General features: G+C 36.2%; 1 protein-coding gene across 3 annotated transcripts in view; it reads right to left on the bottom strand.

The window, feature by feature from the left end:
- Nucleotides 1-1,809: 1,809 nt before the first annotated feature.
- The window catches only part of LOC136676753 (ATP-binding cassette sub-family C member 12-like), a 29,619-nt gene continuing 16,942 nt past the window's right edge, over nt 1,810-14,486 (bottom strand). For all 3 annotated transcript variants that reach the window (XM_066653957.1, XM_066653958.1, XM_066653959.1), the window contains 17 exons: nt 13,116-13,319; nt 12,085-12,219; nt 10,419-10,515; nt 10,252-10,317; nt 10,071-10,160; nt 9,878-9,981; nt 9,105-9,275; nt 8,460-8,686; nt 7,821-7,958; nt 6,886-7,078; nt 5,452-5,541; nt 5,052-5,241; nt 4,260-4,419; nt 4,065-4,143; nt 3,265-3,378; nt 2,947-3,111; nt 1,810-2,789 (listed from right to left, as the gene is read on the bottom strand). In XM_066653957.1, coding sequence (XP_066510054.1) covers nt 2,697-2,789; nt 2,947-3,111; nt 3,265-3,378; nt 4,065-4,143; nt 4,260-4,419; nt 5,052-5,241; nt 5,452-5,541; nt 6,886-7,078; nt 7,821-7,958; nt 8,460-8,686; nt 9,105-9,275; nt 9,878-9,981; nt 10,071-10,160; nt 10,252-10,317; nt 10,419-10,515; nt 12,085-12,219; nt 13,116-13,319 — 2,316 coding nt within the window. In that variant the 3' untranslated portion in view covers nt 1,810-2,696. The remainder of the gene's footprint in view (nt 2,790-2,946; nt 3,112-3,264; nt 3,379-4,064; nt 4,144-4,259; nt 4,420-5,051; nt 5,242-5,451; nt 5,542-6,885; nt 7,079-7,820; nt 7,959-8,459; nt 8,687-9,104; nt 9,276-9,877; nt 9,982-10,070; nt 10,161-10,251; nt 10,318-10,418; nt 10,516-12,084; nt 12,220-13,115; nt 13,320-14,486) is intronic.

Below are 14,486 nucleotides of genomic sequence, written 5' to 3'. Positions count from 1 at the left end.
AAAGTAAATAATGCATGTGGCCGATAATACCGATTAAAGGAACACTATGTTGCAGTGGCACCCAGAGAAAGGGCATTGGGGCAAAGTTTCACTTGATGAGTCATATTTGTGTGTGTGTGTGTGAGTGAGAGAGAGAGAGAGAGAGAGAGAGAGAGAGAGAGAGAGAGTCTGAGTGGGTGTGTAAAGGCCATAATTATGGAGACCAAACCGATAATAATCCGGAATAGCCTGACATGGGGAACGCCAATACATTTGTACAAAAGTGCTATGAAAAATTCCATTCTGGTTTTGCTCATGTGTGGCTGCTCCACAGCCCTATTCTATTGGTAAGAAGGGTCTACAAACCTTTTGACATACGTGGTTGTATTTAGATACAGTCATACATGTATCCATTGAAATACTGCCCAATATGATAGGAATACAAACTTATGTGGAGAAATGTCTGATATTGTGGCAGCAATTGGTTGGAAACAATTGGCTTTGAATTTTGAGGTTAGAGTGTGGGTTGAATTTCATGTGACATAGCAGCATGTACATGCAGTAATACAGAACTTAGACAGCAATATGGACTTGTAAACTTTGTAAGGTCTTTGTGAGGACCACATTTCCCAAAATGTCAGAACACATGAATAATTTAGATGGGCCCCATGAGGATACGACTTTTAAACCAGGAGTGCTGGGAAATAATTTATTTACGGTTCTTTGGGTTAAGGTAAAGAGGCATTGTGTGTATTTTGTGTTACATTTTTTTTGGGCACCCAGCATCCTCAGAATGATGGAAGACAGACTGTTATTTTTAAAAAGTAATATGTTTCTTCTGGGGTTCCTGAGGTTAAGGCTGGTGTTGGGCTAGTGCTCTAGCTACTTGAAGTCATACAGAAATCAATGTAAATACAAACTTGTTTGTGGAAGTGTCATTCTGAGCTAGATTTTGTCCACCAGGGACAGAACTTTGTTCCAAGATGGAAAACCTAGTTTAAATGCGAGAGAGAGAGAGAGAGAGAGAGAGAGAGAGCATGAAATAGACAGCTGATGAGAAAGCTAGCTGTAGTTTATGAACAAAGTAAGAAAGGTGGTGGAAGGCCCAAGACTCGCGTTCAAACGGAACAAAATGTTACGCAGTCGAACAGTACACATACAACACGCACACACACAAACGTGTCTGCGGAGCGCGCCTATCTGTTGCATCATATCTGCATTATGATAGATAAAAAGCAGATTTGGCTGATATCTGATCGATGTCTTTCAACATTCCGTGTTTATTGAGCTGAAGTAATTCTCCAGCTCCCTGACCAGCCTCAGCTCCTCTCGGCTCTGCTGGAATTTCACGGTATTTCATCAGTAAACGCGTTCACTGATGCAACCTAGTATCAACCTGCTCAGCTGAGGCGGGGAAACAGAGACCCCTACAGGCCTACAGAAATACATGCAGGATGGTAGCAACAATAAAACATTGTGGCTGTTGTTAACATTTTTAATTTATTCACATACATTGAAATACCAGCTGCCCTCTTCACTGTGTCAAAATCTCATGATGGACTAATTAAAATATAATGCTTCAAAAATAAAAAATGCTTCAAAACATAATGCCATTAAATAAATCATACCTTAAAATTTTGGTACATCTGTTGCCTTTCCTGAAAAGTTGCTTCTTTGCTGGCACAAGGATATTTTTCTGAGAGCAATGATGAATGAATTGTATTCATTAAGGTACACACTCTCCATTCTTTTTTAAACATTTTATTACAATTCATAATCACTTCACTGAGGAATCCAGAATGGATACAATATGTTCATTTTTTTTGGTAGTGTACCAGTGTTTATTCATGTTTGTAAATAAACAATTTTGTACTGACTTCATATTAAACCACAGAGCAAGTCTGTAAATAAAAAAATCCAATAAATATCTTAGATTTATATATACACACACACACACACAGTTTTAGTCCTATGAGAACTAGAAGAGACACTAGAGTTAATTTTTATCAGTTATGCTGAAAAAAAAAGTGGTACAAAATGCTACTAATTAAGGTTTCAGTCAGTTTTAATAAAGAAAAATATTTACCCGTTTTAAAATTTGCTACATTTTCTAAAACCAGAATACAGAAAAGGTGTGCTAGCTAGAGTTAATCCTGAACAAAGCTTTCATTTACTGTACTATGAGGAAAAAAAAAAAGTATTTTTTCATACAATTAACAGAAATACATGTGCAAAATGTGTTATGACCAAAAATCTCAGTACAGGTGAATATTAACCACTCAAGTGTAGCTGTGGTTTTGTGACTCCGATAAGAAATGTACAATTTATGTACAGTACATTTCTCTTTAAAATGCACAAGAAAACTGAAAAAAAATGCAAACATTCCTGAAAAATGCAGTAGTATCAGTTCTGCACAGTACTACTTCCAATAAAAAGGTTCCATACAGAACTCGACTGGTTCCATCAGACCTGAAACGACTCAGTTTGGAAACCAGAAGGTTCTGAAATGGATTAATTTTCTACATGATATTCTTTTTCCTAACATACAACCTAGGTTTTTGTAAATAAAACTGAAGCCCACTTCATCTCACCCTCATTTGTTTAGTGGTTATGTATTTAGATGTAAATGGATGCCTTGGAGTGAGTTTAATGATGAGTGGATCACATGCAGAAAGCAGATCAGCTCAGATCCGTGTGTGTGTGTGTGTGCGCATGTTTCAGGAGTTGACACTATTGGCTGCTGCTAGTAGTGATGCAAAGAGAGAGTCTGGTCTCTGGATGAGATTCTGCGGCCGATCAAATTCAACAGCCTGAGAGAGAGAGAGAGAGAGAGAGAGAGACTAAATGAGGTTACATTTACTTTGTTACTGTGGTTATAATAATTCCAGATTAGAGGATTTACAGGGCGAGGGAAAACATTGGTCAAATTTTAACACATGTTTATATACAAATACAATTTTTTTTTACCTTGCCCTTGTCCATGATGAGGATGCGGTCGCACTCCAGGACAGTGTTGATGCGGTGTGCTATGGTCAGCATGGTACAGTGCTGGAAGGCATCTCTAATTGTGTGCTGAATCAAACTATCCGTCTCTGAGTCTATAGATGCTGTTGCTTCATCCAAGAGAATAATCTATGTACAAATAGAACAAATTCAGATGAGCAGTCAGTGTTCCAAGTGTCTGTGGATGTGAATAGATGCCTCGCGGTGAGTTTAATGATGAGTGGACCACATGCAAAGCAGATCAGCTTGGATCCGTGTGTGTGTGTGCGCGAGTATTCTTACTTTTGAATTGCGTAGCAGTGCTCTGGCCATGCAAATGAGCTGTCTCTCTCCTACAGAGAAATTCTCACCATTCTCCACCACTGTCGATTCCAGCTTTTCTGGTAAATTTAAGATCTATCAAAATAGACAAAAAGTGTCAAATCAATTGCGTTGATTGTAGCAGGATTGATTTTTAACCTCACTTTGACTATAACTGAGAGGCATAAAGTAATGTTTTTGTAAAATGTAATATACAAAGTAATTTCAGGCAAGTAATACCTTGACTCATGACATCTCAAAAAATTGTAAATTATCTATATTTGCCGACATTTAACACTTCAAATACGAAGACACTGCAAAATGCACTCACATACCGAGACTGAGTTGACTCCAAAAGTTTCAACTAGATGCTTTTCATAGAACATTACACAGCAGCATCTGCCATCATGCCGCTTGACTGTGTTAAAGAAAGAGCTTCACTTTAAATATAGAAATAGAGATTTGACTCTGGGCTTTTCGGACTAAAATCTCTGCACACACTTAAAGTAAAAATCCTTCTTCCCATAGTCATGTAACATAGTGGCAGATATTAATGTGGAGGATAGTCCTCTCTTTCCATATCTAAAAATATTTCAAAGTCTCGTTCCAGAGCTCTGAACTGTGAGAGTGAGAGGATAACCGTCAAAGTGACAACAGCCCCAGAAAACATGAATCCAACCTTTGACTTTTCAACTACTATTTTCAGGCAAACCAGATTTTTATTTAACGGCTCCTCCTTACTTTCATTTTAGCCAAAAATCTTAGAGTGCAGCTATACTTACTGTTTCTTTCATATATGTTTTCTCTAAAGCCATCCATATCTCCTCGTCTGTGTAGTTATTAAAAGGGTCAAGGTTATACCTACACAAACACAAAAATATATAACTTTAATGTTCAATGCTTTTACTTACATTGAATGTTTAGATCTACAGTGTATGCTCAGGTTTAGAGGAGAAAACACAATAGAGGGAGGTCACCTGACTGTGCCAATGAAGAGGACAGGGTCCTGGGGGATGATGGACAGCTGACTGCGCAGGTCCTGCAGGCCTAAAGTGCTGGTGTCTACACTGTCAATCAAAATAGTACCTCCTGCTGGCTCTGCCAGTCGAAACAGAGCCACACCCAGTGATGACTTGCCTGAAAACAGACAGATTATTTATTTAATACACAGCAAATTCACCCTGCAAATAACATTTAGTTTTTTCTCCACATTTGTTCTTTGTTACAGCGAAGGCACACCTGAGGAAACAGTAGCTTTCCACATTGGTATTGTTTTTGTTTTTTTGTTATTTCTGTTTGTTGGTGAATTATCCCCAATTTTATTTATGACAGTCAGTTTATTTAACCATGTCCAGATGTGGAAGTACAATATTAATAGTAGCTACAATTTAATGCCTGGTTATATTATGTTGGTGACTAAACTAAACAAATGTAAGCAATACTAAATATATAAATAAATTATAAATTAAGTGTGTGTGTGTGGGGGGGGGGTCAATTTTTCTAACTGTATTTATGTTTCGTTGATGTGCAATGAAACATGTACAACTTGCTATAAATCTAATGAGATATTTTGTTTCTTACAAGAAAAAACACACATTTGAATGAATGGTTTTACATAACAGAGTTTTAAACAGATGTATACAGTATAAAAACACTGGTTGCCTCTTTGTTTTCTGATTAAAGGCAGTTCATCAAATATTATTCCAGGGGTGCTATAACATTGCCTCCTGATCTCTCCTGTCTCTGCAGAGGAAAGAACGGACTCTTACCTGAGCCAGTGCGACCCACAATGCCAAGCTTCTCTCCTGGCTGGATTGAGAGGTTGAGGTCATCGAGAACTATTGGTGTGTTTTCTCTGTACCTCATGCTGTAATCTCTAAAGGTGATAGCCCCCTCCTGTGGCCAGCCAGTGGGGGTGCTGACACCTTTCACTTTACGCGGTGCCTCAGACACACAGCCCTAAAATTACATTAGCAACGAGCAGACAGAATTAGCATGAACGTAGTCACTGCTGAAAGGCATCAACTGCTTTGACTGAACTGATATTATAATCCCGATAAGCCCATACCTTGAAAAGTTACGAGACCATAAAACAATAACAAAGTCATACTTAACATACTTAATGCTTAATATATTTATTTGACAGGTAAATTTGACTGGGCCTCTTACTGTTATGTATTCCTGCAATCTCTCCACTGAGGTGAACTTTGCCTCCACTTCTGTAGAGAGTCTTACAACGTACTGCAGCATGCCTGTCAACTGCAGCAACAAACAAATAGTGATAGTTGAACAATGTTAGAAAATAGCTACACGATTCTCACAAAAGTTACAAATTATGGACAAAATACCATATTGCAGCTATATTATTCTGTGACTGAGATATTGCATATTGTTTGTGGACAACAGCTCATCCAGTGTTACTTTAAAGCATTAATATCCTTGAGCCTTTTGACAAAGCTTTACACACACACACACTGCTGTGAAGATATGTTCTTGTGGCGTTCACCCACAAGAACATTAGTGAAGTCAGGTATTTCTATATTATTCTCAGATGTTTCTATAATTGTCTGGACCTGTAGTGTATTTTATGCATTATAACAAGCCGGGTGAACCCATTTTTGAAAGAAAATTAAAAGGTGGGTCTGTGTTAATTTCTTCTTTATGTTTGGTTAAGCACATGATTTCATCAAGTCTAAAAGACACTACCTTGATCACAAATCTTGATAAATGTTTTTGTGAGATGGTATGCATTCTCACTATAAAGAAATATTGTGATTGGTTAGAAATCTCATGTACACAGTGGAACATTGCAAACGACAATTGTGATTTTATAGCCCTGTTCACAAACAACGTCATGTACCATGTTAGAGATAATGGTAAATGTCACCATGAACACCGGGTGTGATGAACTTAAGACTCATGTATAACTACTCCAGAGCATCCCATTTCATTTATTACAAATTTTTTCTAATGCATGAATGTCCTATTTGTACAAATGGCATAAAATTTTAACTTGAACAATTAAATATGTAATTAGGTAATTAAATTGTTAGTACATTACAAGCTAATTGTAACTTGAAAAGGAGACCGTGTGTGAATGTGCACACACTCAGGGCTGGGAAGGAAACATTCAAGATGTAATGAGTAATTAATTTATGATTAAAACTGTAATCAGAGACAGAGTCTAAAGGGTTATACAATCACTTATAATGAACTTACATTTAAAGGTCATTAATCTATATAAAGTTGTACACACAGTTATGAAGAAATGTTAGATTGACGTAAAAAAGGTTCCTATCAAGTCACTCCCAGCAAACTTGTTACCATGGTGTTACCCTCAAGGTTCAGCACCATTAGTTAGGGAACATAACCACACACACCTTGTATCCTTAAAAAATACATAATTTATTATTATTATAATAGTAATAAATTATATATGAACCATGGGTAATCATTTTGTAATATGTTATGATTTTATACAGCAGAGAAAAGCCCTGTTGATGATCCAATACAGTGACTTTACCGCTGTTAAGAGAATTTTATGTACTTTATGAAGACTGAAAAGTGTAATAGCATTAGCACAAAATTGATTGTATGTGTTACCTGTATAGTGTAAGAGAGAGCTAGACCCTTGAGTGCGGGGTTGATACTCCCCTCATTGGGACTCAGCACAACAAACAATGCCACCAACAGGGCAACAGTAGCAGACAGAAAGTCCAACCAGAATGACAGCCACCGAGTTCCACAGTTAAACAGCAAAAAGTGATTGGAGTTATGGTCACTGATGACTTTAAACCTGGCAAGCAAAAACACACATCCGCGCATATATTTACACACATACAAACACAAAGGGTGTGAGATGTAGCAACTGGTCACAAATATTAATTTTACAGTATGCCACTGGAAATGAGGTCAGTGTACTACAATAGGTTGTTTTATCATTGTGCAATTTTACTCTCATTTATTGACATTGGTAGGAAGAGCTATGCCTCTGTGAGCTGAGTATTGCCTGTAATTAAGTAAAAATATTACTTTATTATTGTATTTACAGTTGTACTATACTGCTGTATCAGGTGTATTATTACTGTAGATAGTGACCGTTTATTTATAATTCAAAATGTGGCTCCAGGTTTACTGGTAAGATTTACACAATCATCTATATTGGCCATTTTTCAGAGATTTTTTATAGATTTGAACAGAATCTAGCTAAAAGTGGCCCACTCTGGTGCAGATAGACACTGTCCTAAATAAAAGGAAAAATACAACTGTAAAATATCATTGGCATTATCTGACAATTTAGCAATATTTCATGAGGCTGATCATTCCTACCCTACATACACAGCTGTATTTTACACATCTGTGCATACAGTGTTGTATATTGCAGTGTGGTTTTGTTTTTGGAATCCTATAGCTATTTGTATGTACACTGTGTCTAAGCTAAAATATGGTTGTGCAATCCATATCACTTGTTAGAATGTTAAATTTCGCAAGTGTATGAAATTTTATTAATAAATATTAAGACAGTTAGGTAGTCATACTGTTCTATGTATTGTGCTCTCTTGTCGTAGGCGTGGATAGTGCTGAGGCCCTGGATAGTGGAGGTGGTGTGGGAGATCCAAGGAGAACGGCTAATATTTTCCATTCTTTTCATATGTCGAATGCTCCTCTGGAAAATACTAAATGAAGCAAAGCAGCACAACATTAATACACAACACAACTCTCTCCTGATAATGAATGCACAAAAAGTTAACCTTCACCTGAAAGTTAATTCCTAAAGTTAGTTCTACTTCTAAAAGCTTAAAAGCTTATTTTTTTTCAGTAAAGTGTTCTTGAATTATATAGTGTATCACAAAATAAATTAACACACCTTTTTAAATGTATTTGAATTTCTTGACTGTTTTTAGACTTTTACAAAATACTATTATCCCTTTATTGCAAAATAAGAATAGCTCAGATCATTGTCATTTTCATTTCTATCACTAGGTGGCAATGTCTATCTAAAAACTACAGTTTGTCTCAACTTATCCCAAAGATAGAAGATTCTGTAATTTTAGTATTCTGATTAATACGTTTTGTGATTTTTCCAGTGTGTTGTTTGTCCTAGCAGTGCATTAGATTTTCTCCTCTTCCATGTGCTCCTCGAATGTAAATGAAGTGACTGTTTTATTAAGACTTACTAAAGAATGACAGTGAAGATGAGCCCCAGTGTAGCCACAGCAATGAGGATATATGGAAAAACCACACACACGGTCAGAATGATGAAAGTGACCATCAGGCAGAACTGCAAGAAGTTCTCCATGTTGAACGGGAGGGCAGTATCAGTCTCATCTTGGTCCTTACTGAAGCGGTTTACCATACGACCAGTAGGGGTTGTGTCAAAGAAGCTCATGGGACTGGACAGGATCTATTTGACAGAGGTACTACAGTAATAAGAAAAGGTTTTGATGCTATTAGAAGACCTATATGTTACAAGTAATTGTTTTCTCCTCAAATGTGTACTACAGAGCACGTTCCAAATTGTAATCACAATTTATTTACTGAAGCTAGCATTAGAAAAACTGCAACAGTTAATATTTTACATTTGTTTGAAGTTCACAATTAAATTAGCAGGAATTACAATCCCAAGACTAGTAATATTCAATTATCTAATCTTTTAGGACCGATGGAGATTTTGTGTGTGTGTGTGTGTGTGTGTGTGTGTGTGTATATATATATATATATATATATGGCTCTTATATGAACACTTCTGTTCATCTTTTTCCAACTGTAACAAATTAAAAGACTGGGTTGCAAAGATGTCAGTGTAATGAAATGAAGCTCACCCTCCTGAACATGGTGTCATGGAGTTTTGAAGAGGCGTGTAACGTGACTTTGGTAAATGCATATCCCTTTGCGACAGCAAGGACTATCATGATAATCACAGACAGTCCATAAATTATCTGATAAAACTCCAAATCTGGGTTCTCCGAGATGTTACCAGTGTTTGTGCTATTCTATGAAAGAAAGAGAGAGAAAGAGAGAAAGAAACACAAAGGGTTAAAACTGAAGAAAGGTATAACAGTCTCTTCACTATTCTATATCAATGTCAACTACACTGATGTATATTGACATTTACATTTGGCAGACTTCCCAATAAGTGACTCACAGTATATTGTTATTATTAAAAGGAGACAAGTAACATTAGGAGTCTATCCCATTGAATCGCAATCTGCTGTATGGAGGGCAATGGCATCTATAGTGCCTTACACACACCCAAGATTGCTTTTATAATTACAACTGATTTGGGGGGGCAATTACTTATTTTGTAGCTTAGACAAAATTTTACTTGCCAATGATTTGGAAGTGTATTTATAAAGATCTGTGTTACTATTCTAATCATTGTTATCAACATAAACATAGTTCTAGCCCTGAAGAAGCAACATTTGAAAGAATGAAGGAGCACTGTAGACTCCGTGACTATAACTCAAAGGAAAATTGCGTGAGTTTTTGCTGAATTGTTGTAGAATGCGTTCTGGTATAAAGAGTAAATCACCACAGTAATGCATAGTTCAGTGGAAAACTTCAGATAAAGACAGTAATATAAGACTTTGTTTACCCCAGAGCCACTGTTCAGCCAGAAACTCAGCCACCAGCTGCTGAAGGCAATGCATCCCACCAGCAGGACGAAGATCAGTATGACAAAATGCAACAGAATGTAACCTATACCGTGTGAGAGAGAAACACTAAGAAAGACCAAAGGAAAAATGTCAGACTGAAAGTGTGCAAGTTAAAAAGAGTGAGAGATATACCTCCAGCAGCCATGCAATACTGATGGTAGGTTCTCCAAGTGACTGATCCTTCTTGAGAAACCTCTTTTGTGACCAGCTGATCTTTACCCTCTAAATCACACATATACACACACAAAATCAAGAGTCCATTATGACTATATTATCCATTTTCCATGAATCAATGTCATAAACATTAACATACCTTTTTTTTCTGGGCCCTCATTTACTGAGTCATCTGGTTTAATTTTCTCATCAGACATGTCAAAGGCTGCAACAGAACAATAATCAAACATTATTAATCTTTTATTTAAATTATTTATAAATTAAATCAAATTCAGTTCGCATTTACAAAGCTGTATGGCCTCTGACCTGGGTTTACAATTCCATTAGCTTTGGAATCTTCCAGTCCCTCTTTCCTTTGTTTACTGGAATCGGGGGGATTTGTAGTTGCCTCATCTTTTTTCTCCTTCAGGACAAATGATTTGGAAAAAATAAATACAACCAAATACAAACTACAATATCACAGTGGTTATTTGTTTGATTGTGTTTAGGTTACATAAATAAATGTATGAAATTATGCTTCCTAATAATAATACTTACAAACTTAACTTGTTTTTTTAGATCGTTATGTTCTGCTCTTAAAATTACAAATCTCGTTTTCAAAAAAGGTGAGATGTTGTGAAAAATGTAAATAAAAACAGAATGCAATGATGTGCAAATGATTTAAAATTGACATAAAAGAGTAGATGTGGTTTAAATTATTTACAAGATCAATCCCACTCCTAAAAATTTAAAGGTTTAAAACTGCAAAGGAAACCGAATTAAAAATAGCAAACACCAATTGCCCTTTTCAGACAAGTGCTGTATATTTAACTGAAAATATTGCAACATTTTACTCTTTCTTGAAAAATGTAATTTGATGCCAGCTACATGTTCCTAAACATTGGGATAAAGCAACAAATGTGAGGTAGAATTGCATAATGCTACAAAACGAGGCTAATAATTGGCAACAGTGACATAATCAGATCATTTTAGAGAGGCCAAATCTCAGTAGGGAAGAGGTTCTGTGAAAAACTTCACAGGCAAACAGTGAAACAATTCAAGAATCATTTTTATCAACATAACAAATAACCTAGGGATTTCTTCATCTACAGTACATATAATTAAACGTTAAAGAGTATCCTGAGAAATCTCTTTATGCAAAGGTCTAAAACCTGTGGTTTATTGTTGTCTTCAAGCCCTCAGCTGGCCCTGCATTAAACACAGACATGTTTCTCTAGTGGAGTTCCCTTTTTTTTTTTTTTTTACATTTTGCATTGCATCCCAAATTTTCAGGATATGGGAATATTTAACCATTTACCATTGTGTAAAATTTATCCAGACACGAGTTTCCCAACAAAAAAATAAATAAAAATTTAGTTTTATGTAATAACTATTCTATCTGACAAACCCAGTGAATGAAATACACTGCACTACAGATATTTACAGTAGAAACAATACAAATTACTAAAGGTTTTTGCTAATTACCTCTACTGAGTAAACTATATTGTGGCTTGACCGTGGTAGGGATAATGTTCATCAGTGTGTATTATGTGTACAAATAATTTGTGTTACATATAACAGTAATTCAGAATTGACTCATTCTCCTGCTATTTTGACATTTTATGGTAATTGTCGAGTAGTATTAAAAATGACAATTGTCATTATATTCAACAAAAATAATCTACATTTAAGTAGTTTGAAAAAAAATGGCAAGTCAAAAAAGGCATGTGCATCTATTGGTTCTGTTCTTGGGGATAATCCATAACTACATAGTGTACATGTGCATTTATAAGTAAGTGATTTTGATGTTAGCAATCACAAACATAGAATATTAACATTTACATTTTAGTTCTTTAAAAAATTAAATTATAATTGCCATTTTAAAACTATGAAACAGTTACTATAAAATTACAAAAATGTTACAAATAATTGCTTTAAAACATGTGTACACTTGATATGCTAGAAAAGACAGGAAGAAAGAAAGCTTCAATACATTGCTTTGTTCAAGCTGGAAATTGTTGATGAGCTGAGCATATCGACCCTTTGCTTTCATCAAAGTTCTGTGTGTTCCAGCTTCATTTATCTCACCATTCTCCAAGAGCAAGACCTCATCACAGAACTCCAAATACTGCATGGAAAAGAGAGAGAGAGGGGAGAAAAAAAATGGCTGAAGGTATAAAATCTATAATAAAAATCTTTATTCACTATAATACATTGAAAGAGGTCATTAACCCACTTGGATGGCTCTCTAAGGCTGGTAAAACATTTACCAATGTGCATAGTTATCATGATTCAGTAAAACTAAAGAGGAATGTTTACATTGACTGTGTACAAACTAAATTCCAAAGAAAACCTTGGGACACAATATTAAAAAAAAAAAAAAAGTTTTCAAAATATTAGACTACAAACATCAAAAAGAATATATTTAATAGTCAGATATATACCCGTTATTAAGTTGTTTAAATATAAACTTGATATCAGGAATTAATTTTAAAAAACACTGGGACAGATGAATGGTTGGGATATACTTGGAATAATCGGAAATACTTGTTTTTGAACTTTTCCCTGTTAAAAAGATGAATAGGTGATTCTATCATTGGATATAAATGTCCAAAAAAGCCAGGGCCAAAACCCAGTAGAGTGCCTGAATCCTTCCATTCTTCAGAAAGCACGGCATAAAAAGCTGACATGCTTGTGCAATAAACATATTACACACACACACTGACTGGGGAATAATTCAGAAAACCTCTATCAAGTCCCAAAAAATGTATCAATATTTTTAAAAAAGTATTATCTACCACAGTGGCAAACATTTTCCAAGTATTCCAACTTTTGTTGGCAGTTTTTTAAAAAAAGAACTACAATTTAAAGGCTAATACTATGAGAAAATAGATGTTTCTTTGATAGATTCTAAAATATGAAAATATAAAGATATGGTAAGATTATTTTGACTCAAAAATACTACATAAAATCATGCAAGTGGTGTGTAATCGAGTTTAGCTCTTCTCAGTTTGACTGCCTTACCTGGAGTTGATGTGTGACCAGTATAACAGATTTGCCCCTTAGCACTTTTTTGATGCACTCCTCAAAAATGTGTTTGCCTACATGGGCATCAACAGCTGAGAGGGGGTCATCCAATAGAAAGATGTCTCTGTTGGAGTAGACTGCTCTAGCTAGACTAATTCTCTGCTTCTGACCACCTGACAGGTTCAGACCACGTTCTCCAATCTATACATACACAGATATAATAAGACATAGGATCACATTTATCAACTGTATTTAAATACACACTAATGCATGAAGCACAGACACTTACAAGCAATAATTAAAAACAAATACAAAACCCGTTTCCATGAAAACCAATGAAAGTACAAACAGAATTTTCCAATGTCTTGGCTGACAATATATTTTTTATATTGTAAAAATAAACTAATTAAAATGTGCTGCTGAATAAGCATGACTTTCTAGCACCTCAGAAGCCATTGCATGTGAAACTATGAAAAATATAGTCATATGGGCTTGATCTTTGGAAAATCACTGTCACTTAACACGGTCTGCTGCTGCAACATGCTATTACAGAAAGAGAGAAAGCCAAACATCAATTTTATCACAAACATGCTATGGGATGAATTTCATCCCAGAAGCTTTATTTTTTTCAGAACTGTGTGAACATTCATTCATCGTCTTTAACCACTTATCCAGTTCAGAGTCATGGTCGGTCCGGAGCCTACCTGGAATCACTGGGCACAAGGCAGGAACACACCCTGGAGGGAGCGCCAGTCCTTCACAGAGCAACACACACTCACACATTTACTCACACCTAGGGACACTTTAGTCTCCAATCCACAGGACGGCACGATGGCACAGCAGGTAGTGTCGCCGTTACACAGCTCCAGGGACCTGGAGGTTGTGGGTTGAGATCTCGCTCCCAGTGACTGTCTGTGAGTTTGGTGTGTTCTCCCCGTGTTTGCGTGGGTTCCCTCTGGGTGCTCTGGTTTCCTCCCACAGTCCAAAAACACATTGGTAGGCAAGTTGGCGACTCAAAAAAAAAAAAAAAGTGTCCGTAGGTGTGAGTGAATGTGTCGCCCTGTGAAGGAGTGGCGCCACCTCCAGGGTGTGTTCCCGGCTTGCACCCAGTGATTCTGGGTAGGCCCCGGCCCCACTATGACCCTGAATTGGAGAAGCGGTTTCAGACAATGAATGATTTGTCTGTATGATAAAATAAATCTGGCATTTCACAACAAGGTGCTTGGTAAAAGGCAAAAGATTTGAATGAGAGAATAGAACTAACAACTGTTGTTGACTAGAGATGATAGATTTTATTATATACTAAATCAGTAACCTGATGAAAGTTTTTGTCTGTACATATGCACTTAGGGCTGTCATCTCAGCCAA

Source organism: Hoplias malabaricus, chromosome X2 (genome assembly GCF_029633855.1).
Source record: "Hoplias malabaricus isolate fHopMal1 chromosome X2, fHopMal1.hap1, whole genome shotgun sequence".
NCBI lineage: Eukaryota > Metazoa > Chordata > Actinopteri > Characiformes > Erythrinidae > Hoplias > Hoplias malabaricus.
This window is presented reverse-complemented; position numbering and strand designations above follow the sequence as displayed.